The 25,401-nt window shown below is 38.6% G+C and overlaps 1 protein-coding gene across 1 annotated transcript in view; it reads left to right on the forward strand.

Annotated features, from left to right (window-relative positions):
• TBCA (tubulin folding cofactor A) overlaps nt 1–25,401 on the forward strand; it is a 70,094-nt gene that overhangs the window by 39,630 nt on the left and 5,063 nt on the right. Inside the window, exon 2 of the mRNA XM_080682788.1 lies at nt 12,524–12,629. Within this exon, the coding sequence (XP_080538914.1) occupies nt 12,524–12,629 (106 nt within the window). The remainder of the gene's footprint in view (nt 1–12,523; nt 12,630–25,401) is intronic.

The following is a 25,401-nucleotide window of genomic DNA, read 5'->3' on the forward strand; positions in this document are numbered from 1 at the left end:
ATTTATTTAATATTAATTACACTAATATACAGAGATATATACTAGTATTAAGTTATTGTTGCCCAGTTAAGATTTATTTTAAAAATTAATTGTATTAAGTTGATAATTAATATGACATTTTATTAACTTCTATAAATTGGAAATTTTGAATAAAATATTTTTGTATTTAATATAGGGTAAACACATACTTTAGAAATAGAAACATATCTAATACCATACTCAGAATTTTGAATATTACCTGCCTCTCATTTTGGATTCCAAGTTTTGGTGTTCTATAGAATATGGTTAACTAGATCTTTTAGGTATGTTGAAAAAGTGTTCTCTTTTCAGATTAATTTGAGAAGGGCTGAATTAAACAAAATTTAACATGTTTCTCTATTATAAGATTATTCAAGAGCTCTCACTATGGAAATCTTTTTTTTAAGTATATATTATTAATTTTTTACAGGGAGAAAGGGAGAAGGATAGGGTGTTAGAAACATCGATCAACTGCCTCCTGCACACTCCCTACTGGGTATGTGCCCGCAACCAAGGTACATGCCCTTGACCAGAATCGAACCTGGGACCCTTAAGTCCGCAGGCCAACGCTCTATCCACTGAGCCAAACCGGTTAGGGCTCACTACGGAAATCTTTAAGAGGGGAATAGAGTTATGCAATATTTCCCACGTTTTATTCATAGAAACCTTTTTCTTTTCATTGCAAGAGCATTCCTTTTTTTTCTGTGAAATAAAACAATTGTTTACTACATTTGAAAAATGGCAGTTTGGTTATATTTACATAGTCAATAAAAGAATAAAATTTCTTCCCTACATACAGATAAGTTTGAAGTAGCTCCTGTGTCTTTCTTTAACCCTAATGCTGCATAGTAGTCTATTCTCAGTATCAGGATCCTAAGATTCTTTAAAATAACTCATCTAAAATAGTCTAGAAAGACTGTTTGGAACAACTCACAAAATGTTATGATGCTCTTAAAATGCAATAAAATACATGATATATTCTTCTGTTTTTTGTGAAATACAGTTAGAGACCTTTCATGTTTTTACATGCTAACACATATTGTTCATGGGAGGAGAGCTAAAGGTGGTATGCCTCCAGTTGTGAAAATGCATTATTTTTCAACAGTATTAAGTTGAGGAAGTCAAGCTATAAAATTACTGTTTTACTCTGAATAAACAATTATAGAATAGAAGTAGGGAATGTTAGATATAATGCAAACTTTTTAAAAACTACACACTATAATTAATATGACAGACAAAGATTTGGAGGGCTTCATAGTCATTGGGAATCACTAATCTAAGCTTAGACTTAAGAAAATTTTACTATATTGAATTTTCAAACCAGATTTGCTAGCTATTAAAATTGTATCAAATACAGCTCTGAAGTACCATTACCAAATGTTATTTAAAAGTAATATTTAAGCAGTTAAAGACTTAGGTAATTTGGCTTAAGTTTTTTTAAAAAATGCTTTATATGCCTTGTAAAATTATAAAAAATAATAACACAGATGCAGTTCATCTAATGCAGTCCCATTTACCTACCATGTTTTAGGTTTTTTTGCTTCTTGGCTGTTTTTTTGTTTGTTTTTTTGCTTTTATTTTTTAGCAGCTACATCACACTCTTCTCTCATATTGAACTTGCAGACAACTTAATTCTTTTCCCCTAAACTTCTTACAAGCCAGGCTTACTTTTATCCAGTACCTCTGTGATTCTTATGTTGACATTTCAAGTTGGGAAAAGGGGTTTTGTTTTAGAATAGGAAAATGGTGAGCTCACTTTCCAACCTGTTTCAGTTAATTGCTGGTGGGATGTTTAAATAGAGATGTTATAAAGACAGGGATACAAATTTGAACAGCGGATAGAAAGTCAAATGTACAGAGAAATTTGTGACTTTAAGTAGTAAATACAACTGTCAGAGTGTTCTGTATAGAGATGAAGTAGCTGTGGGAGATACTATTGCTTTCTCATACAAACTCAAGCAGAAACTGTTCACAGAAGGGTTCTTAGCTCTTTCATTAGCAAACACTTTTCAATTTCACCAACATCTCAAAACTTTTAAGGGACAGTTTAGAGGGTTAGAGAAATACTTAGTTTTACATTTGTGTTTTGTGAATTATGAATTCTTAAGATTAATCAGTTTGTTAACGTCTAAAGTTCACAATATTACAAAATAACATAGTGGTATTGATTTTGTGTTTGGCATGCATCATTGTAGCTATTTACAAAACATTTGTCTTACTTATTACAATTAAAGCATATATTTTACATAAGCAGTGAATATAACTTGAACCATTTCCAGCTTAGTGGGTTAATTAATGGGTAGCGGGAGGTAAGGTAACAAATACCATCAGTTAAGCATTTAATTTCTTTCATTTAGGATAGACAAGAAATTGATAACATGTTGCTTCCAGTAGTGGGAACTGAGTAGCTAGAGGTAGGGTGTGTGAGTAATTGGTTGCTTTTTTACTTTGTATTATTTTATGCTATTCAAATTTTAAACTCTGGGATTATTTTACTTTTGGAACAGGTGGAAGAAATTTAAAATTTGAAAATTGCTTTATTTATTTTAAACATGAGATAGTATAATGTTTTAGAAAGTGCTGACACTTGAAGTTAGAAGTCATAATTTCAAATCCTGATGTCACCATTTCTTGGCCAGCTGTCTTTAGGTGAGTCATTACCTCTTTGAATTGCAGTTTCCTATTTGAAAATGGGGATGATAATAGTTGCCCTGCTTATCTCTCAAGGTAATTGTGAGTTCTGAGAGGCATACACTCGGACAGATGCTGATAAGAAGACACATTTCCAGTCAGATCATTCAGCTTCAAGAGTGGAAGTAGACAAAATTTTAACCTATTGTGACGAATTCTGTGATGCAGATAAATATATTATCAAGTTCCATAGAAAGGATCCACAGTGGCATCTTAGAAAGTGATAAAAATAGGGCTTGCGTGGTCCTTCTGGAATCCAAGGACATTTGAGTTAAGTTTTGAAGAATGAATGGGGTGGGAAAAAGAGAATGAAGAGGGAGAGAAGGTATCCCACTCAGACAGCATCTCCAGCCCCATCTCATTTTATGTGTGTTTGTGTCTAGCACATTTTTATGTGTTTTGTTAAGACAATATTGTAGCAGATTCTTCCTTAGTTTGCCGATTCCCAAAATCTTGACTATAATTATTGAAATACGGGAATAGTGAGAAATCTCATTTGACTTTATAGTGACCACTAAAGAATTAATACAGAATGACTAAAACCTCCTGAATTTTAACCACATACATTTTGCTATATAGATCATAAGTACTAAATCATCAGATTCCTATGTCAATCTTCAGTTCTTCCTCACTAAGGCACTATTGAGAATTTTTTATTGTGGTGGCTGAGCAATTAGCTTCTAATTTGCAGTCTTCTTGTATTTTCCTAATGAATCAATTTTTTTCCCCCTGCATCTTTCTTGGTATTTTTGTTCTAACATTCTTTTGTAAAAATGTTAGTGCTTCTGTTTCTGGGGTCACATTACTAGAATTCTTGGTCAAAAGTCTAAAATTCATTCAAATATAGTACTTTACTCTGATTTCTATAGAATACTTTCTACTGATATGTTTAGCAGAAAAACTTGTTGCCTACTTTATTTGTTAAGTCAAATAGCTTCTCTTCCCAATCTTGAATGCTTTGTTCCTCTTCACTGAGAAAGATACGAATTTTAAATTCATTTGACAAGAAGTTACTGAGTTCCAAGTTGTAAGTGAATACACTTTTCCTGGTACCATAGTGTTTACTTTTTTTTTTAAAATATATTTTATTGATTTTTTTACAGAGAGGAAGAGAGGAAGGGAGAGGGATAGAGAGTTAGAAACATCGATGAGAGAGAAACATCGATCAGCTGCCTCTTGCACGCCCCCTACTGGGGATGTGCCCGCAACCAAGGTACATGCCCTTGACCGGAATCGAACCTGGGACCCTTGAGTCCGCAGGCCGACGCTCTATCCACTGAGCCAAACCGGTGTTGGCCATAGTGTTTACTTTTTAACACCATTAAACATCTTACCCCCAGTCTAGTTTATAGATATTAATATTTACTTAATACTCACTTTCCTGTAAGTGATTGTTTAGGTGCATTGATATTTTTCTATTTTAATATTTAATATCCAGTATCCTGTGTTGTAGATGTACTTTATAAATTGAAAATGTGATATAGATAGAAGGTTGTATTATTTATTATGGATATTAGCCTTCTAGTAAATACCATGATTATTAAAAACAAAAACAAAATTTTTAAGTTTCACACTAATTTAGTTTTAAGTGTGAAATAAAGAACTTTTGCACAAAATTTATAGGGAATATTTCTTAATACAGTAGAAACATAAAATTGGGTATTGTATAGGAAATTTTCTCTTTACTTTTTTCATGTTTGTCTATGGGAAGAAAAATATGAAGTTTCTCAGCTTTTAAGGGATTAATTTAGAGTGAATTAGCCCAAAGTAAGAATGCATTTCTGTATCTGCAGGAAAATCTTGTGCTGTTAATGATTGTCACTTCAGATGCTTTTAGCTTCAAAGTAATCCTATCTAATAAAAGAATAATATGCAAATTGACCATCACTCTGCTACACCCACAAGCCACGCCCACAAGCCAATCAGGAGCGAATATGCAGATAAACCCAACCAAGATGGCTACAGCCACAGAGAGCAGGAGGGAGGCTTGGGTTTCCCCGGCAATGGAGGAAGCCAAGCTTTCCGCCTGCCCTTGCCGGCCTAGGCCTCCACTCAAGGCTACAAAGTTTCAATGATAGAAGATACATAAACCCAAACAGAAATGGCGGCAGCCACGGAGCTGGAAAGAGCAGGAGGCTAGGGTTGCCCCTGGCGATGGAGGAAGCCAAGCTTTCCACACTCCCTGGCCAGCCCAAAGGCTACAAAGTTTGTAGCTTAAGGCTACAAAGTTTCAATTATAGAAGATACATAAATCCCAATAGAAGTGGCTGCCACCACGGAGCAAGCAGAAGGCTTGGCCCCGCTCCAGGCTACAAAGTTTAAATTGTAGAAGATAAATAAACCCCAGATACCAGGGCCTCCGCTTGGGTCACCAGGGGCCATGGCCGGTCTGCAAACCACATCAGGCCCCTCACCCAGGCCGCCCCACACCCCAAGGGAACCCCTACCCTGATCCGGGACACCCTTCAGGGCAAACCAGCCAGCCCCCACCCGTGCACCAGGCCTCTATCTAATAAAAGAGTAATATGCAGATTGATCATCACTCCAACACACAAGATGGCTGCCCCCATGTGGTCAAAGATCCTGCCCCCATGTGGACACAAGATGGACACCACAAGATGGCCAGCAAGGGAGGGCAGTTGGGAGGGACCAGGCCTGCAAGGGAGGGCAGTTGGGGGCGATCAAGCCTGCAGGGGAGGGCAGTTAGGGGTGACCAAGCCGGCAGAGGAGTGAAGTTGGGGGCAACCAGGCCTACAGGGAAAGGCAGTTGGGAGGGACCCAGGCCTGCAGGGGAGAGCAGTTGGGGGGGACCAGGCCTGTAGGGGAGAGCAGTTGGCGGGGACAAGGCCAGCAGGGGAGGGGGCAGTTAGGGGTGACCAGGCCTGCAGAGGAGTGCAGTTAGGGGTGACCAGTCCTGCAGGGGAGGGCAGTTGGGGGCAATCAGGCTGGCAGGGGAGCAGTTAGGCATCAATCAGGCTGGCAGGGGAGTGGTTAGGGGGTGATCAGGCTGGCAGGCAGAAGTGGTTAGGGCCAATCTGGAAGGCAGGCAGGAGAGCAGTTGGGAGCCAGCAGTCCTGGATTGTGAGAGGGATGTCCGACAGCCCGTTCAGGCCCGATCCCACTGGACAGTCGGACATCCCTCGAGGGGTCCCAGATTGGAGAGGGTGCAGGCTGGGCTGAGAGACACACACCCCCATGCACGAATTTCATGCACCGGGCCTCTAGTAGAATATATGTGGCTTAAGCTATAAGGATGTTTATCCTCTCATACAGTAAGAAGTCTGGAGGTAGGATGCTTTCAGAGTTGCTTAATTTAATAATTTAATGCCATTATCAAAGATTCAAGTTCTCTGACATCCAGAGTGACCTGTCCTTTTAGGCTGGATCTCTTCATGATCCCAAGGCACCTGCCACAAGTAGCAAATGTCAAACACAGATGATAATGTTCAGGGGAGAAAAGATACTTATACCTGCTTATATTGCATTTAGCAAAAATGACAACTTTCTCAGAAGCCCCAGCAGATGGCTCTTTTGTAATTTTGGCCAGAATTAGGTCACTTAAATCATGCCTAAATTATCACTTGTCAAAGAGAGTAAGACCATTATGATTGGCCTCTTCCCTTGAAGGACATGGCTTTTTGGATGATCATAATCAAAATTATATTCTGTTGGCAAGTAAGAAGTGCTACTGGTTAGGCAAACAACAATGCCCATTACATTTGAGTGCATTTTAACTTTTTTGTGTGTTCTAATGTCTGAGATTTATTTTTAAAAAGCTTATGATAGTGGCTAAGAGTATCAACTTTGGAATAAAACAGTTCTTTAGCACCTAACAGCTGTGAGAACTTGGATAAGCTCCATGAATTTCAATTTAGTTATAACTAAAATGGGACTCACAGTGGTACCTATTTTATAGGGTTGTTTTGAGGATTAAATGACAGTGCATGTAGCATGCTTTGATGTAGTATTTGGCTCATAATAAATGATCAGTATGTGTTAATTGCTTCGGTTATCATATTTTAATTTTAGCTTATCTTGAATTATTCAAGCTTTTTCCTAGATCTACATATCATGTTCCATGAGATGCCAATATTGTAACTATCTCTTCTTGAGTTGTGTTAGTTGAAGTTCACCACAAGGCTAGTTTATGAAGAGTAGATTCTGTGATGGCCATTGGAAATGCTAAAATATCAAAAATCATTCATCCAACTTGACTTCTTTCATCAGTGTTGCTATCTGTCGTCAGCTTAATTTTCATTAGTATTATCATTTTGGCCAAAGTTTGTGAAATATGGTAGCTCATATTTTATTCATTTTGAAATATTAATAAATCCTGGTTCAGTTCTCTTTGAATCTAATGACTCTTAAAAACATTGTGGGGAGGCACTGTAAAATGGGAATAATACTTAAATAGGTGTAAAATAATAAGTAAGTATGAAATGCAATAAAGTATACAAAAATCTGTTCATATTAGGTCTTCAAAAAAAGTTTCTTCCTTCATCTCTCATACAATAAAAAATCTCAAAAATATTGTTTGTTTCTTCAGAGACAAGAGAATTTGTTATCAGTTATGTCAGTAGAAGAGAACTGTATCAGTCAGTAAAAAGAAAATCATATTAGGGATTTCAAACTTAGGAATTTAACACAGGAAATTGATTATACTAGTGGTATAATTTTTATGAAATGCTGAGGTTTCATTGGCTGGCTAGAGTCATCTCAAATTTTTATGAGAAAAAAAGTTTGTTAGACATTTCTTAGCTTTAAAAAACTTTAAAAACAAATTGAATATTTCAGACAACTAGGGGAAAATATATTTTGCTCATAGGTCTATTCTAAAAGTTGAAAATAAATAAATAAATTCTAATTATATATCATTTTAAATATGGTATGTAGTACAGGATTACATTTCTTTCTCAGTGATCCTATGCTTCCCAAAGGAGATTATGCTTATAAATAAATGAATTTTCTTTTTAATCAGTTGCTTCATATTATAACCAGAACTCTGTGGCTGGGGTGTGCTTTTTCTGAAGTTTCTAATTGTCTTTCATTTTTTATTGAGAGGAAAAAAAAACACATGAATGACTTTTCTTTGACCTTCTTACTCATTGTATTTGTTCTTTAGAATCTATTCTATTCCTCTTTGAAGATGTTCCTATAAGACTCCTCACTAAGATTCTTATTTAGACTGTTTTCCAGGCCTACAGCACAGTTTTAATTTGGGGTTTCTTTTTTTCCTTTCATTAGACAGTTGCATTATGTTGATCATGGTTTCTTTTCTTGATTTTCACCTTCAATTTGTGGGAGTTCATTCTTAAATAAATTTGTCAGAAAGGGGGCATATAGTAGTAAATAAACTTGAATTTTTATATAACTAAATAAACCTCTCCTGGACTATGATTTCTTTCATCAGTTATTTACACGACTAATTGTCTTTTTCAGATCTGAACTCACATACCCTCTCTTCAAAGTGGCCTTCCCTGACTTAAATTTCAAATCCTCTGTTTTACCAGTCCTTCTTCACTGTATTTTATTTTTGTAGCACTTTATCACATTCTCACATGCTATATATTTTACTTATGTATTGTCCTTATTTCCCCACTAAAAAGTGTCATGGAATAGACATGCAGTTTTGTTCACTGCTGTATCCTTGGTTCATAAAATCATGCCTGGGACTTAGTGGCCATTTAGTAAATAAGTACTGAGTGAGTTATTGAATTTTTCCCTCACTATTTAGTTATAAATCTAGGTTATAAATAATTTTCTCTCTGAACTTTCAAGGGATTGCTCTATCATCTTCTGGTATCTAGTGTTAGTAACATGAAATGTAATGTCAATCTGACTTGTTTTCCTTTTATAGGTGACCTATTATTCTCTTTTTAAAAGCTTTAATATTCTTGGATATCTGGAAATTCCCAACAATGTACAAAGATGTGGGGTTTTTTTTCACTGGTTCTATTAGGAAGTCCTTTCAATTAAGATTGTTGTTCTTTTTCCAGCTCTGGGAAATTTTATTTTATTTATTACTGATTTTTGAGAGAGAAACATCCAGGTGAAAGAAAAACATTGGTTGGTTGCCTCCTGTACATGCCCAACAGGGGATCGAACTAGCAAGCTGGGTATATGCCCTGACCAGGAATTGAACCCACCATGTTTTGGTATATGGGACAATACTCCAATCAACTGAGCCACACTGGCCAGGGGTAGGAAATTTTATTTTTTTTTAAATCTTCCCTTGCTTTTTTTCTGTACTATCTGTAACTCTTATTGGATATCAGATTTACTATATTCTTTTCCCTTGATGTTTCATTTTCCTTATTTTTCTCTTTTTAATTTGACATCTCTTTAATGTAAATTTTATATGCTTATTAATGTGTAAACAATGAAATCTGGCTTACTGTTTTCTTTGACTAAAATGAAATACCAAGTAGTAGGGTAAAATAGGATAGATTGATTTAATATTTGTGTATTACCAATAATAATGAATGACAAAGGTGGCTTATCACAGCAGGAAAAGGAAGTATTCATCAGTAAATGATCACTGGTTTACTAGAAAAGAACTTAGTCTTATTTCTCATCAGGCATGATATATTTTAAATATTTTGTAGTAAGAAAATATTACACACTCACAAAATTGATGAGTAGGGATATTCATTACAGTATTTATAATATGGGGGTTGCCTAAATGTCTGATAGGACACTTTAATAAGTTGTTGTAATAATATTATAAAAATGCTTTGTAGCCACTAAAAGCTATATTTTCAAAAGAATGTTTAATGACATTGGAAATTATACATTATCTTATTTATAAATATATATGTATATTTGTATTTATATATTAATATAAATTTTTACACATACATGTTTAAAGAGAAAGACAAGTGGAAAATAATGCTAATACAGGTCCATAATCGCCTCTGTGAAACCCTTGAGCCCATGTGTATTTCTGAATTTCAGATATTTTCAGGTTTTGAAACAGTAATATGTGCATTTACATAATGGCATTTAGAGAAGTACTCTAATCAAACATTAATATTTCTGCAGTGAGACATGTACTATTCACATTTATTTAGTAGGATACATAAAGTCTGTAGTTTCATGTCATTTGAGGACACATTTTGCTGCTAAATGAGTTTGTGCCAAACTTAGACTTTTTCTATTTTTTTAACTTTTATTTCAGAATTATGTGCATTTTGGATCAGTAGTACTTAATTTGAGCAATGAGATTTTGAATGAATTTTAAGATTTTGTTCATTATAATTTTTATATAGTTCTGTATTTATAGGAACATGTATGTTTGTTACAGAAAATCATATTTTAGTAACAGATTTTTAAATTGTGACTGTATATACTTAATTGAATTAAATTTTTTTACTAAATCTTAGCCTTCCCTAGAGTAAGGAATAAGGGCCAAATTCACCAGAAGATACTCATTCATTATTCAGAAAATACTTATCCAGTAATTATATTAGACAGTTAGACAGACATGAGCAGAGTAGGAAGATTGGCCAGGTACAAAACGTCACCAGGTTGAAAAGCCTCCAGTACCTAGCAACCAGCAAAACTGGGAAATACAGATCTCACCCCTAGGTTGACCTTTCCTACCTTTGCATATCACTGGTCATGCAATTTAGACCCCCTGATCTTTCATATCACTAATCATGCGTTCAGGCCCTCCCCTGACATTGCCTCCTCTGATGTCGCTAGTCATGTGATAGACCCCCTTAGAGGAGGAACAAGGGACCTAGAGAATAGCCTCATATGACTACCATACAAGCCCTTGCACCACTACCCACTTAAGCATTAAGCCCTCAAGACAATGAGATTCTGACCCACATCAAATAATCTTAGGTACAAAGCCTTGGGTCAGAGACAGAGTTTTGGTCAAATTAGAGATAACATCTAGGCCTTAGTTGTGTGTTAGCTCCAGGCCCAGAAAAGCAGCAAGGCCAGCCAAGATGACCCTCTGCCCTGGTACCAACCTATCAGTAGAGACTGAAAGGACACACCTGGAAAAGCTGATGAATATTCTATTTGAGATCTTCTTCTGAGACTTCCCCTAAGGTCCCTTATCTTTAAGGAGAGGATAAAAACTCTCAGGACTGAGGACCCCAGTGCAAGTGCTCTCTAGCTCTCTAGCTCTAGAACTGCTCATGCCTCTTCCTTCAGGTGTGTCTGTTTGCTTTCTTTCTCCTAAGCTCCAAGGGCTCTTCTTTTGCCTCTGTAACTTTTTTTCCTGAGCTGACTCTACTTCTTCCATAGCTCACTTCTACCTCTGTGACTTTCTAAATAAACTTTTGCTTGTATTTGAGTCTTGGCTCTGAATTCTTTCTTAGCCAAGACTCAAGTACAGTGCCATGGTTGTTGAACCAACGTCCAATCACTGGTAACATTCTGGTGCTGTTTCACCACCAACAGTAATTACTGTTCTAATAAATTAATATTTCAAACCATAATTTAATACCATTTCACACTCTTCTTATTGTCAGAAATTTAATAGTTTTTTAATGACCAGAAAACTTTATGTTTAGTGAACACATAACCAAATAGACATAGACTGTGACTATAGCAGACTTTAGTATAGTATATACTTGATAAGAAATTTAATAATTTTTACAATTACAGTTGTTCACCAGGATAAAAGGAAGAAACAGGAAATTTTATACATCGCAGGTTCAGTATTAATTGGTATCACCCTTTTGGAAAGCAATTTTTTTAAAGATTTTTTTTATTGATTTTTAGAGAGGAAGGAAGAGGGGGAAAGTGAAACGTCAATGTGAGAGAGAAACATTAATTGGCTGCTTCTTTCACACCTCCAACCAGGGATTGAGCCCAAACCTGGGCATGTGCCCTGATGGAATCAAACCAGAGACCTTGCATTGCATGGGACGATGCCCAACCAACTGAGCCACACTGGCCAGGGCTATACTTATCTAAAGGAATAATCAGTAGAACTTTGTATTGCTCTATTCTTTATTGTTTAAAATCTGCCTGATCTATATCAATACTTTTTCTTGCTTTAGTAAATAAATACTTGTTTGTTTTTATTACTTGTCTGTGAAAGAACCATGTCTAAACTATCTATCCCAGTTTCTCACACAAGGAAGGTCAGGCATCAAATTATGTGTACAGTGAATTCTTGTCAAACAATTCAGTTGTTGAAAATAATCTAATCTTTCTTTGTTTTGGATTTGGCATGCACTATACTGATTTTTTTTTCTTGTAAGCTGAGTTTTTACATTATGTTCTTTCAAGTACAAGTGTAAAAGTTTGGAAAACATTTAAAAGCAAGACAGAAATGTTAGTACATAATAATTTTGAGTGTTGTTTTTACATTGTAAATACAATAGTTATAATGGGATATGTTTTTTAATTAAAACTTTAAGAATTGGCCCTGCTAGTGTGGCTTGGTGATTGAGCCTCCACCTATAAACCAGGAAGTCGCAGTTTGATTCCTGGTCAGGGCACATGCCCAGGTTGTGGGCTTAAACCCCAGTAGGCCGATCAATGATTCTCTCTCTTCATTGAAGTTTCTATCTCTCTTTCCCTCTCCCTTCCTCTCTGAAATCAATAAAAATATATTTGAAAATTTAAGAATTGCATGTTTTGACAGATTGCACTTGCTTTAGGCAGGTGTAGGTAGGACTTACGGGCATGGAGATCCAACATAAATGGATAAAATGTTTTTCTTCTTCCTTCTCCCCATCTAGTACATACACTTCGATATTTTAAGTGTTTTATATTTATATAGTTTCTTTATTTCTTGTGGTCTGTTTGATAGAGTTAATTCTCTGAAAAGTTTTTGGCTTATTTTTAGATTGGCCAAAGAAAAAATGATGTATGAAAAAGAAGCAAAACAACAAGAAGAAAAGATTGAAAAAATGAAAGCTGAAGATAGTGAAAATTATGCCCTTAAAAAGCAGGTAAGTCCTGCCACATCCTCTGTACTTATTTATTCCCATGATAGCATTTATTGAATATTCATTGTAGGCTAACAAAAATAGAGGCTATCAGGGGAACTTCCTCATATTCCCACCACAAAATCTATCAACCTACCTACATCTGTACCCATACTACCTTCTTTCATATTAGAGTGAAATGCATGCCCTAGCCCTGGTTACAGCCATTAGTGACATTGTTATCACTTCTTTCCCTCATGTAACCTCGACAGCATTTGACACAGTAACCACTCTCTCCTTGACACACACTTTTATATTGGCATCTTTAATAGAATAGTCTGGTTTTCTTTCTATTACACTGCCAGTATTCCTCAGTTTCCTTTACTGAAACTCTTTTTACTCTCTCCCTCCTCATCCACTTATTTATCTACCCCACCTCTACACACACACACACACACACACACACACACACACACACACACACTTTATTAAACCTTTAAGATTTCTAAAATCCCTCTCTGTGTAATCTCCTACCCTCCTGTAACTTTAAGTGCCATCTTTATGCCCATTTATTTATTCATTCAACAGATATTTATTGATTTATACAGTTCCAGGTACTCTTTTAGTCATGAAGTTAAAAACAATAACACAACAAACAAAATCCCCCAAATCCCTAGTGCCAGTATCTCCCACATTTATATCCCTGGGCCTGACCACTCCAGATATATATATAAAAGCTATATCTCCTCTCTTATTTTTCTCCTCACTTGGAAATGCTTACTTCCACCCATCCAGATTCCCAAATCAAGAATTTAGTGGGTCCCTTCTTGATACGTCTCTCTCTTTCTAATAACCACATCTAATAACATCAAGTCCTGTTTCTTATTCCCTCTATTTCTTTCTACTGCCACTCTCCTAGTTCAGTTCACTATCATCTCTTGCTTATACTATTGCAAAAGCCTTCAAGTTGGCATACCTGTATGTCTCTTGACACCCTCTATTCCTTCTCTACCAAACACCCAGGTTAATCTCTTCAAATTCACTTCTCCTTTAAAGTCCAAAGTCAAGTGCATTGAGAATAAAATTCAGATGACACTAGGAAAAAGGAAAGTATGAACAAATTTATACAGATTAATCTCAAGATTTATATTTTAAATCAGCTTTATGAACTCTCAGTGGTTTTCACCCTATAAATTATGTTACAAATGGTAATAGTGCACTCTTAATCCAGACTTAATTTTGCAAACATCATCACTTAAAGTGGATTTTTCTGTAGGTAGTTGCTTTTTGTGGTGCAAAAGGAATGCGGTGGCACCTGAAACATCTTCTTCCCCAAGCTATCCAGGAAGAGAACCTTCTTATTTTCTTTAGCTTCTAGGAAAGCCTTCCTTCCTCTGTGTGTGTATATATAGCAAAGGACATTTGTGTGTCAGTTATTCATAAATTGGGGAGGATTTGAAAACATGTAAATATAGTATGTCCCCAAATATGTTGACCTTAATGAACTAACAGTTCTTTAAATCCTACAAATCTTCAGAAGATTTACATATAGATTGTAACTTTCTGATTCTTAAAATAATGATGGTTAAATGCTTTTTAAATATATACTCCCATATATATTCATATCATTTTTGCACCTCTCTCACTTTAATGCCTCTATTGGTTTCTCACATTTAATGAAAAATAACAATAGTATATATAACTCTTTCATCTAGATTCTTCTTGGATTAAATAAATTGGGCTGATTTTTCCAGGTGTGTAGCTAGTGGCCTCATTTAATTTTTCTTAGCTCTGTTCTTTTTTATCACCATTAATCTATTTCAAAATAACCCTGGTTTGGTTCAGTGGATAGAGTGTCAGCCTATGGACTCAAGGGTCCCGGGTTCGATTCTGGTCAAGGGCACATGCCTGGGTTGCGGGATCAATCCCCAGTAGGGGGCATGCAGGAGGAAGCCAATCAGTGATTCTCATTATTGATGTTTCTATCTCTTCCTCTCCTTTCCTCTCTGAAATCCATAAAAATAAATATATTTTTTTAAAAATAGCCCTCTAGTTAGAATAGGAGTTGTAAGTTACATGGAGTGGGGAATAAATGTGTTCCTTTTCTAAATTAAATTCTTCAAATAATGTCACATCTGTTTTATTTCATTTGAATTTATATATTGATCATCTTTTAAATAAATCATTGCTTGATATAGGTAAGGATTAATTCTATTGAATCCTGATTCTAATTGTTACTTAAAAATATTAGCCACTTACTGGTTATATCATTGATTACATATTCAGATATACAAGGGAAAATTTTTTGTTCAAAAGTTCTTTTTATACTCAGTCATGTTAAACTTCTTCTGTCACAGTGCTCATGGTTTATAACATGATTTCTTGGATTCCTAGTCAGCCTAGTACTTAGAAATACCATCCCATATCTATTTACAGAACAATAAATTTTTCTGTTTGCTATTGTCAACCTGCAATGTATACAGTGCCATTTGCAGTTTAGTTTCAGCGTCTCATGAAACCTGTCTTTAGCCCAACCCACATGCTTTCTCAATTTCCTTTTGCTAACTTTAGCTATAATGTGGCCAGCCATTCATGTTTTGTATTATATGTAGCCGGAGTTGCATTGCCAGAAGCATTGCTCTATTCTTGATTGCCTAGGACTTTAAGGTCAATAGTGGTCTCTTGTCATTTGTTATGCTCCTCCTAGAAAATATCAAGGAAGCCAAGTGCTGCATTTTGTGGGTTCTGTAGTCTTCTCCCTGTATTTCCTCCTCTTCTGAGTTAAATGCTGTCCTCAGACACTTCTCACTACCTTGACTCTTCTCTTTCTTGGATCCGTTTTGCTCTGATTTCCCTGAGTCTTCTGAACTGGCCCTGTGTTATAACATACATGTATGATGTTGTCAGTCAAACTTCTTACCTGAAATTGTTTGCCAAAATTGGTTTTTCCTGGACTACACCTAATTTTGGTTCTTTTAAAATAAGTACCTAGGTAGAAGTTTCAGGACTCAAGAGGCCAAAATATCAGTCAGAGTATCCTATTCGACTATCCTTTTCTTTTCTGGCTAAACAATATTACATAACATTCAAATATTGCCCAAATTGATTTTAGCTCTCCAGTTTTCATATACTTCTTCTTCTTCAGTCTCCTCCTCAGCCCTCAATTAGGGATAGGTGAGATGATTTGCCTTCAACCAAGGAAGGTATTCTGGTCTTTTTTTTTTTTTCTTTCTTTAAACCTCTCCTAGAACAGAAATGATTGGCTAATAATGACATATCTTTTATTTCACCTGAGACTACTCATTTATTTTCCAAAATTAATAGTAAAAAGGTAAACTGGTACAATATTTCAACCAAGATTTCCCAAAAAACTTTGCAGTTATTACATACTAGAGGCCCACTGCACGAATTTATGCACAGGTGGGGTCTGGCTGGCCCGGCCCCAGTTGGGGTGAATCGGGGCTGGGCCTGTCAGGAGGAGGAGACAGCGGGAGGTTGGCCGGCTGGCCTGCCCCCTATTAGGGTAGGAGGGGGGCAATCGGGTGGGGCCGGCCGGGAGGAGGGGCTGCGGGCCAATCGGGGGTGGGGCTGGCCTGGGGGAAGGGCTGCAGAGGAGGTTGGCTGGCCACCCCGCCCTCAATTGGGGTGGGAGAGGCCAATCAGGGGCAGGGCCGGCTGGGGGGAGAGGCCCTGGGAGGTTGGCCACAGGCCCTGCCCCCCGATTGGGCTGGTTCGCTGGCTGCAGTGGGCATCATAGCAACCGGTCATTATGGTCATAGCAGCTTTCTGGTCGCTGGCTTTTTATGTATATAGATAATTGAAGTGTTGTGAAATTTTGTCTTTTTGAGAAAGATGAGTGCATGTTTTTTGTGACTTATTTGAAACATGAGTTATCATTCACAATTTCATTTTTTTTCCCCCTAAAAATGAAAGGGAAACTTTTTCATTAAATATATTGAAAATAACAGGAGACTTCATTCTACAAAGAGGAAATTGACCAAGGCTCTCTCACAAAGCTGATTCTGCAAGCCCAGATGGTTCTACTGAACAATTTTATCAAATATTTAAAAAAGAATTAATGCCAATTTTACATAGATCCCTCAAGAAAAAAGGAGAGAACATTTCCCAACTCATTTTATAAGACTAGTATTAACCTGATACCCAAACTAGACAAAGCCAGTATAAAAAAAGTGAAATTACAGATCATTATCTCCCATGAACTTAAGATGCAGAAATCCTCAGCAAAATATTAGCAAATTGAGTCTAGCAACATATGAAAAGAATTAAACACCATGGTCAAGTAATCAAGAAGATATGCAAGCCTTATTCAATATCTGAAAATCACCCCATGCTATCCACAATATCAAAGGCCAAAGAAGAAAACTCATATGGATATTATCAAATGACAGAGAAAAAGCATTTAACAAAATTCAACACCCATTCATGACCAAAACACTCAGGAACTAGGAACAGAGGTGAACTTCTCAACTTAAAAAAGACCATTGACAAAAAAAACCCTATAGCTAACATTATCCTTAATTGTAAAAGATTTAAGTGCCATCTACCAGATATTAGAACAAAGTAAGGATGTCATCTCTCACTCACCACTCTTATTCAACACTAGAGGCCCACCTGTGCATGAATTTGTGCACAGGTGGGGTCCAGCCTGCCTGCCCTGATTGGGACCAATCAGGGGCAGGGCCAGCCAGGGGAAGGGCTGTGGGAGGTTGGGGGACGCCGATTGGGCCCCAATCGGGCCGGTTGGCTGCCGCAGTGGGCATCATAGCGACTGGTTGTTGTAGTCATTCATTTGTTCCAGTTGCTTGGCTTTTATATATATAGAATATATAGATAGTACTGTAAGAGCTTGCCAGAACAATCAGGCAAGGGGGGGGGGGAGGGGTAGACATACAATTGAAAAGGCATAAAACTGTCCTAATCTGCAAAATGACATGATTGTCTATGTGGCTGTTCAGGTTATCAGTTGAGTTTTAGTGATTTGCTTTTTTAGGGACATTTTAATTACAAATTTAACTTATTTAATAATTATAGAACCATTCAGGTTATCAGTTATGTTTTAGTGATTTGTATTTTCAGTGAACAATATAATAAAATTGTTCATAATGCTCATGAATTTAACAACTCATAATGCTCATGAATTTAACAATTTAGAAGAAAGTTGTTAAATTCATGAGCATTATGAACAATTTTATAATACTGTTCATAGTATTTTTTTCCCTTTTAATGGTTACAAGGTCTGTAGTGCTATCCTCTATTTTATTATTGATATTGGTAGTTTGTGCCTTCTCACTTTATCATTGTCTTACAAAAAATTATCAAATTTTTTTTCAAAACACCAGCTCTTTGTTTCACTGATTTTTCTTTGTTGTTTTCCTGTTTTTTATTTCATTGGGTTTTTATCTTATTTTTATTGTTTCCTTCCTTCTGCTTGCTTTGGGTTTATTTTTTTCTTCCTTTTCTAAGTTCCTGAACTAAGAACATAGATTTTTAATTTGAGATCTTCTTGTAGTACTATAAATTTCTCTGTAAGCATTGTTTTAGCTGTATCACACAGAATTTGATGTTATATTCTCAATTTTATTTATCTGTATATTTCTGTTTTCTTTGAGACTTCCATGTTTGACCCATGGGTTATTTAGAAATACGGTGTTTGATTTCTAAAAGTTTAATAATTTTCCAGTTGTCCTCTTTTTGTTTTGTTCTCACCTGAAGATATTTTTCTGACTGATTTTTAGAGAGAGAGTGAAAGGGAAGAAAGAGAGAGAGAGAAACATGGATGTGAGAGAAACACACATCAGAGCCAGGGATGGACCAGGACCGGGGATTGAGCCTGCAACTGAGGTACATACCCTTGACCAGAATTGGACCTGAGACCCTTCAGTCTGTGAGCTGATGCTCTAACCACTGAGGAACTGGCTAGGGCCTGTTTTTGTTTCGATTATTTTCTTTTTGTTGTTGCTTTTTGGCCCAGTATGCAATATGCTGTTTGTTATGAATATTACATGGGTGCTTGAAAAGTATTTGTATTTTCCTTTTAGATAGAATGTTCTATAAATATTAATTAATCTTGTTGGTTGATGGTATTGTTCAGTTATTTTATAGCTTTGCTGATTTTTTGTTTCTGTCTAGTACTGCTATCAGTTGCTAAGAAGGGGATAATGAAACCCCCAAATACATTTGTGGATTTTTCTCTTCTTTTAGCTTTGTCAGGTTTTGTTTTGTGTATTTGAAGCTGTCTTGTTTAATGCATACATATTTAGGATCACTATATTTTCTTGGTGGATTGATCATTTTATCATTATGTCATATTCCTCTTTGTCCCTAAGTTTTTTACTCTGAAGTCTATCCAGTTATCCAGTATTAATAGAGCCACTCCTTTTTTTAATGTTTGCATGATATTTCTTTTTTTCATCCTTTTCTTTTCAATCTGTCTGTTTTGTTGTGTTTGAAGTGAGTTTCTTATAGACAGCAAAAAGTTGGGTCCAATCTGTGAATGTCTGTCTTTTAGCTGGTGAATTTAGATGATTTAAAGTAATTAGAATTCTTGTCAGGGTTTAAGGGACCAGACTATGTTTGACTCATGGGATTCTTCTTACATCCGTAACCATTCAGCAATAATCACAAACATAAGTCAAATGAATTTCTTCTTATTTGAGAAAAGGATTTTCCAAAAGTGAGCATTCTAAGAAGCCCATGTGGAAGCTGCAAGGCTTCTTAAGATCTAGCCTCTGGTCTTCAGTCCCAGAATCCCACCTCCACTACATTCCATTGGTCACACAGGGCTAACCCAAATTCAATGTGTGAGGTAACTGCAAAAGGCAGGAATTCCAGGAAGTAAGGATCATTGGGGCCATAATGGAGACTGGCTACCACGACCACTAATTCACATGATAGAGTTGAAATCAGAATTATAAACTATAACACAGACCCTATCAACTAGTTAATCACTCTGGGACTTGACTTTCTAATATGTAAATTGAGATTGAACTATATGACCACTTATGTCCCTTCTGACTCTGATTCTCCATCTGTTTGTTTGTTTTTAAATCTTTATTGTTCAGATTATTACAGATGTTCCTCCTCTTTTTTCTCCCCTCCACCTGGTTTGCCCCGACCCCAGGCCCTCCCCCACTCCCACTGTCCTCATCCATAGGTGTAAGTTCTTTGTCCAATCTCTTCCCGCACTCTTCACAGCCCCTTCCCCCCGAGAATTGTCAGTCTGCTCCCTTTCTATGCCCCTGATTCTATTACATTCACCAGTTTGTTCTGTTCATCAGATTTTTTTTATTCATTTGATTTTTAGATTCACTTGTTGATAGATATGTATATGTTGTCACTTTGTTGTTCATAATTTTTTATCTTTACCTTTTTTCTTCCTCTTCTTAAAGAATACCCTTCAGCATTTCATATAATACTGATTTGGTGGTGATGAACTCCTTTAGCTTTTTCTTGTCTGTGAAGCTCTTTATCTGACCTTCAATTCTAAATGATAGCTTTGCTGGGTAGAGTAATCTTGGTGGTAGGTTCTTGCTATTCATCATTTCGAATATTTCTTGCCACTCCCGTCTGACCTGCATAGTTTTTGTTGAGAAATCAGCTGACAGTTGTATGGGCATTCCCTTGTAGGTAACTAACTGTTTTTCTCTTGCTGCTTTTAAGATTCTCTCTTTGTCTTTTGCCCTTGGCATTTTAATTATGATGTGTCTTGGTGTGGTCCTCTTTGGATTCCTTTTGTTTTGGGTTCTCTGCGCTTCCTGGACTTGTAAGTCTGTTTCTTTCACCAGGTGGGGGAAGTTTTCTGTCATTATTTCTTCAAATAGGTTTTTAATATCTTGTTCTCTCTCTTCTTCTGGCACCCTCATAATTCAGATGTTGATACGCTTGACGTTGTCCCAGAGGCTACTTACACTTATCTTCATATTTTTGGATTCTTTTTTCTTTTTGCTCTTCCGGTTGGGTGTTTTTTGCTTCCTCATACTTCAAATCTTTGACTTGATTCTTGGGATCTTCTAGTCTACTGTTGAATCTCTGTATATTATTCTTTATTTCAGGCAGTGTATGCTTAATATCTGACTGGTCCTTTTTCATTTTTTTGGCATTCTCACTAAGTTCCTTGAAGGTCTCACTAAGTTCCTCGGAGGTTTCTAGAAGATTCTTGAGTAACCTTATAACTGTGGTTTTGAACTCTATATCCAGTATTTTGCTTTCATCCATTTCTTTCATTTGTGACATCTTTCTTTGTCTCTGCATTTTGGCTGCTTCCCTTTGTTTGTTTCTATGTATTGGGTAGCTGCTAAGTCTCCTTGAGTTGATAGAGTGGCCTTGTGTGGTAGGTGTCCTATAGGGCCCAGTGGCTCAGCCATCCCAATCACCTGAGGTGGACACTCTTGGTGCACCCCTTTGTGGGCTGTGTGCACAGTCTTGTTGTAGTTAACCCTTGATTGTTGTTGGTATCACTGGGAGGAATTGACCTCTAGGCCAATTGGCTGTGAGGACCAGCTGCATCTACAATGGAAGAGCTGCTGTGCAGGAGACATCCTTATGGGGCAGGACTTGCTTCAGTGGGGCTTTGTTGCTCACTGAGTCTGCCCCTTGAGCGTGTCACTTATGGATGTGAAGAGTTGTAATCTGGTATGGTCTCACACTGACTACTGGTTACACTGGCTCTTGGATCGCCAAGGAGGTGCAAAGTCAGCCATTGCCTGGGGCCGCCCAGCAGGAGCTACAGAGAGATCTGCAGATTCCTCCTCTTTGTATTGGGTTTGGAAGTGCCCAGACGAGGCCCAGCTGTGTAGCAAGGCAGGCTGCTGCTTCCTGTTTGACAGGTTTTAGGCTGAGAAAGGACAGGCCATTCATGTGCAAAAGCCTCTGCACACAGCTTGGGTGGGGTTGTAAATTGGGTGGGGCAGGGTCTCAGGTAATCTCCTGGGCAGAGCAAACAGCAGTAGTAGCTGCCAGTCAGCCCTGCACCGGAGAGGTCCCAGCACTGGAAAAATGACCTCTGGGAGCACCTCCGTCTGAAAGAAAGCCACCCTCCTGTTCCTGTCCTGATGCCAGACAGTCCGGTTTCTCCCTGTATGTGTCTGGGTCCCCCAGAGTCTTGCCCAGAACCGGAGTTCAGAACAAGTGGGAGCTTGTATCTCCCTCCCTATTAAGAAAGCAGCACACCCGGGTGCCAGCCCGTTCTGTGCCTCCACACCTCCTCCCAGTCTTGATACGCTTTCTTCTTTACCTCTAGTTGTAGAACTTCCACTCAGCCAGCTTTCCTGCAATTCTGGATGATAGTTGTTTTGTCTTTTGGTTGTAATTTTGATGTGGTTGTGAGAGGCAGCAGTACAGGTGTTTACCTATGCTGCCATCTTGGTTCTCTCTCCATCTGTTTTTCAGTTAAGAGTATCTTTGTGTGTTTTTCCCCCATAAAACATCACAAATTTATTATTGCACATTATGTAGTTGAAAGTCTAGACACAGCATAACTGGATTTTCTGCTCAGGGTCTCATTGGGCAAAATCAAGATGTCAGTCAGAGGTGCCATAGTGGTCTGGGTCTCAGAGCTCTGTGGTTATTGGTAGAATTCAGTTCTTTGTGATTGTAGAACTGTGGTCCTCATTGTCTAGTTAACTGTCAGTCAGGGACTGCTCTCAGTTTCTAGAGTTGGCTCTTGGATCCTGGCCACATGACCCCTCCATCTCAGCAACAGAGAACCTTCCTTGTATAAAATCTCTCTCACTTTTAAATGTCTCTGACTTCTTTTTCCATTTAGAGTATCTTTATATCATTTCCCATCAACTTTATTGAAGTACTAGAGGCCCAGTGCACAAAATTCGTGCACGGGGCGGGGGGTCCCTCAGCCCAGCCTGCACCCTCTCCAATCTGGGACCCCTTGAGGGCAGTCGGACATCCCCCTCACAATTCAGGACTGCTGGCTCCCAGCTGCTCGCCTGCCTTCCTGCCTGATTGCCCCTAACCGCTTCTGCCTGCAAGCCTGATCACCCCCTAACCACTCCCCTGCCAGCCTGATTGACACCTAATTGCTCCCCAGCCAGCCCAATTGCCCCTAACTGCCCTCCCCTGCCAGCCTGGTCTCCCCTAACTGCCCTCCCCTGCAGGCCTGGTCCCCCCCAACTGCCCTCCCCTGCTGTCCTGGTCTTCCCCAACTGCCCTCCTCTGCTGGCCCAGTCCCCCACCCCAACTGCCCTCCCCTGCAGGCCCAGTCCCCCCCCAACTGCCCTCCCCTGGTGGCCTGGTTCCCCCCAACTGCCCTCCCCTGCAGGCCTGGTCCCCCTCAACTGGCCTCCCCTGTAGGCCCAGTCACCCCTAACTGCCCTCCCCTGCAGGCCTGATCGCCCACAACTGCCCTCCCCTGCTGGCCATCTTGTGGCAGCCATCTTGTGTCCACATGGGGCAGCCATCTTGTGTGTTGGAGTGACAGGTCAATTTGCATAGTACTCTTTTATTAGATAGGATAGTTAACTGATTAAAATTGTATATATTTAAGGTGTTCAGCCTGATTATTTGATATACATGTACATTGTGAAATATTCACCACATTCAAGCTACTTAACAAATACATCATCTCACATAGTTGCCATTTTCTTTCTTTTGTTGTCAGATGGATTTCTTGACATGTTTATACACTAGGGGCCCAGTGCACGAATTCGTGCACCTTGAAAGGAACTATGGGCCGCGAGGCTGTGGTGGGCACAGGGGCTGGGTCTCCGCCCATCCTTCTCACCCCCTCCCAGCCCTCCCACCCCACCCCAGCCCCTGATCCCCTGTCTACCAGCAGCCCTGCTCCCACCACTGGCCCCACTCGCACCCACTGATGGCGCAGAACAATTGGGTCTAGCGCGAGCAGCAGGTGCGAGCAGGACCGGCGCTGTCAGTGGGTGTGAGCAGTGGCTGCTGCTCCAGTCGCCCCTCAGGAGCAGGAGGAGGTGGCGAAGCCCTCAGGGGCAATCGGGGCCAGCAGCCACCACTCGCACCCACTGACAGAGCCGAGCAATTGGGACCGACACCGGGCACCAGCAGCGGGTGCAAGCGGCAGCTCCAGCGCCGGCTGCGGGTGCAAGTGGGGCTAATGTGGGCAGTGGGTGGGAGCATCGGCTCCAGCGCCCTCAGTGTGTGCGAGCAGCGGTTGTCTGCCCTGATTGCCCCTCAGGAGCAGGGGGAGGTGCAGAAGCCCTGAGGGGCGATCAGGGCCGGCAGCCACTGCTCACACCTGCTTACGGCGCTGAGCGATCGGGGCCAGCGCTGGGCACCAGCAGCGGGTGCGAACCCCAGGGCCAGTGCCAGCAGCAGGTGTGAGCACCGGGCAGGACCGGTGCGTGGGAGCAAAAAATTTTCAGTAAATAGTAGAGGCTCGCCCCGATGACAGTGACTGGAGCCCCGCTTTGGTCTGGCGTCCCTGCTCACCTGCTACCACGGCCAGCGCCCACCATGTTCTGCATGCGCCCCCTGGTGGTCAGCGCACATCATAGCTACCAGTTGTTTGGTTGTTCCGCTATTTGGTCTATTTGCATATTAGGGTTTTATATATATATATATATATATATATAGAGAGAGAGAGAGAGAGAGAGAGAGAGAGAGAGATTACCATTTTACCATGATATAAAAGGAAAGACTTAACCATTGTTCAGTAATCTCTTCACTTATTTACAGTTCAGTTTGGCAAACTTAGTGCAGTTACCATTGGTTCCAGAAGCAGCCAGAATGAAATATTAAAGTGTCTATAGATTATTATAGGTATAGCCAACCCTGGGTGAGTGATCTGGATCATTAAAGAAGCTAGAAACCTTATCCCAATCAAGTAATAGCAAAAGAACTTAACCTTAGCCAGATTGTTTCATAGAACACTTATTTCTGGAAAACAAAAAAAGGATCTGCCGATTAGGGCTTTCTTTTTCCAATTTATATATGTTTGATTTTAAAAGAAATTGATCAGATTTTAGTTCAGTGTTTATTCATTGTTATAATCTGAGCCTTGCTAAGCTTCCCATAACTTTCATTTTATCTGAATAACTTCTGCAAAAAAATTGTAATTTGTTTTAAAAACAAGACATTAGTAGGACTGCATCCTGTTGTGTTCCCTGAGGGTTCATTGTACCTCCCAATCTGTGTCAAGATCCTGACTTAACTCCAATCTTGTCATAGTCAGCATTAGAATAAACTGACAGTTTATTCAGATATTTTCAACAGAGGCACCATTCATTTGAGTGACTTCCTCCCAAAGGGAACACTTTGAAAGTTAATATTCATTTAGCTTAGTGAAGGTGTTTTGAGGGTGTCTTTACTATATAATCACACCTTATATACTGTCTTTTAAAATTATTTCTGACAATTGTAATTCATTGTTATAAGGTAAAGTATATGATTTATGGCCTTGCTAGAAATGTGGTTTATGGACTCCAAATCATCGTCATCACTTTACTGGAAGCCTTTGGCTCCCTGTGGCATGTTCTTATAGAAGCAGTGTCAAATGTTTGTTTTCGTGTTTATGCTCCTATCCTGGATTGGAAGATGGAGACCTTCTCTTTTTCAGCTTTGTATCCACTGTACCTGGTGTTCTGCAGCTATACAGGCTGCTTAATGAATGAATTGGCGCTGGTGTACAGGAAAGACTGAACTTTGTTCTCACATAGTCAGACTCCCATTTTCATAAACTGTTCGATGATTCTTGCTCTGTAAGAATGGATAAAATAATAATGAGTAGGAATTATTTTGGATAGCATTATTTAAAGTTTATTTCAGTGACAACTTACTAAAGCTTTTAAAA

The sequence above is a fragment of the Plecotus auritus genome (assembly GCF_963455305.1).
Source record: "Plecotus auritus genome assembly, chromosome: 7".
Taxonomy (NCBI): Eukaryota; Metazoa; Chordata; class Mammalia; order Chiroptera; family Vespertilionidae; genus Plecotus; species Plecotus auritus.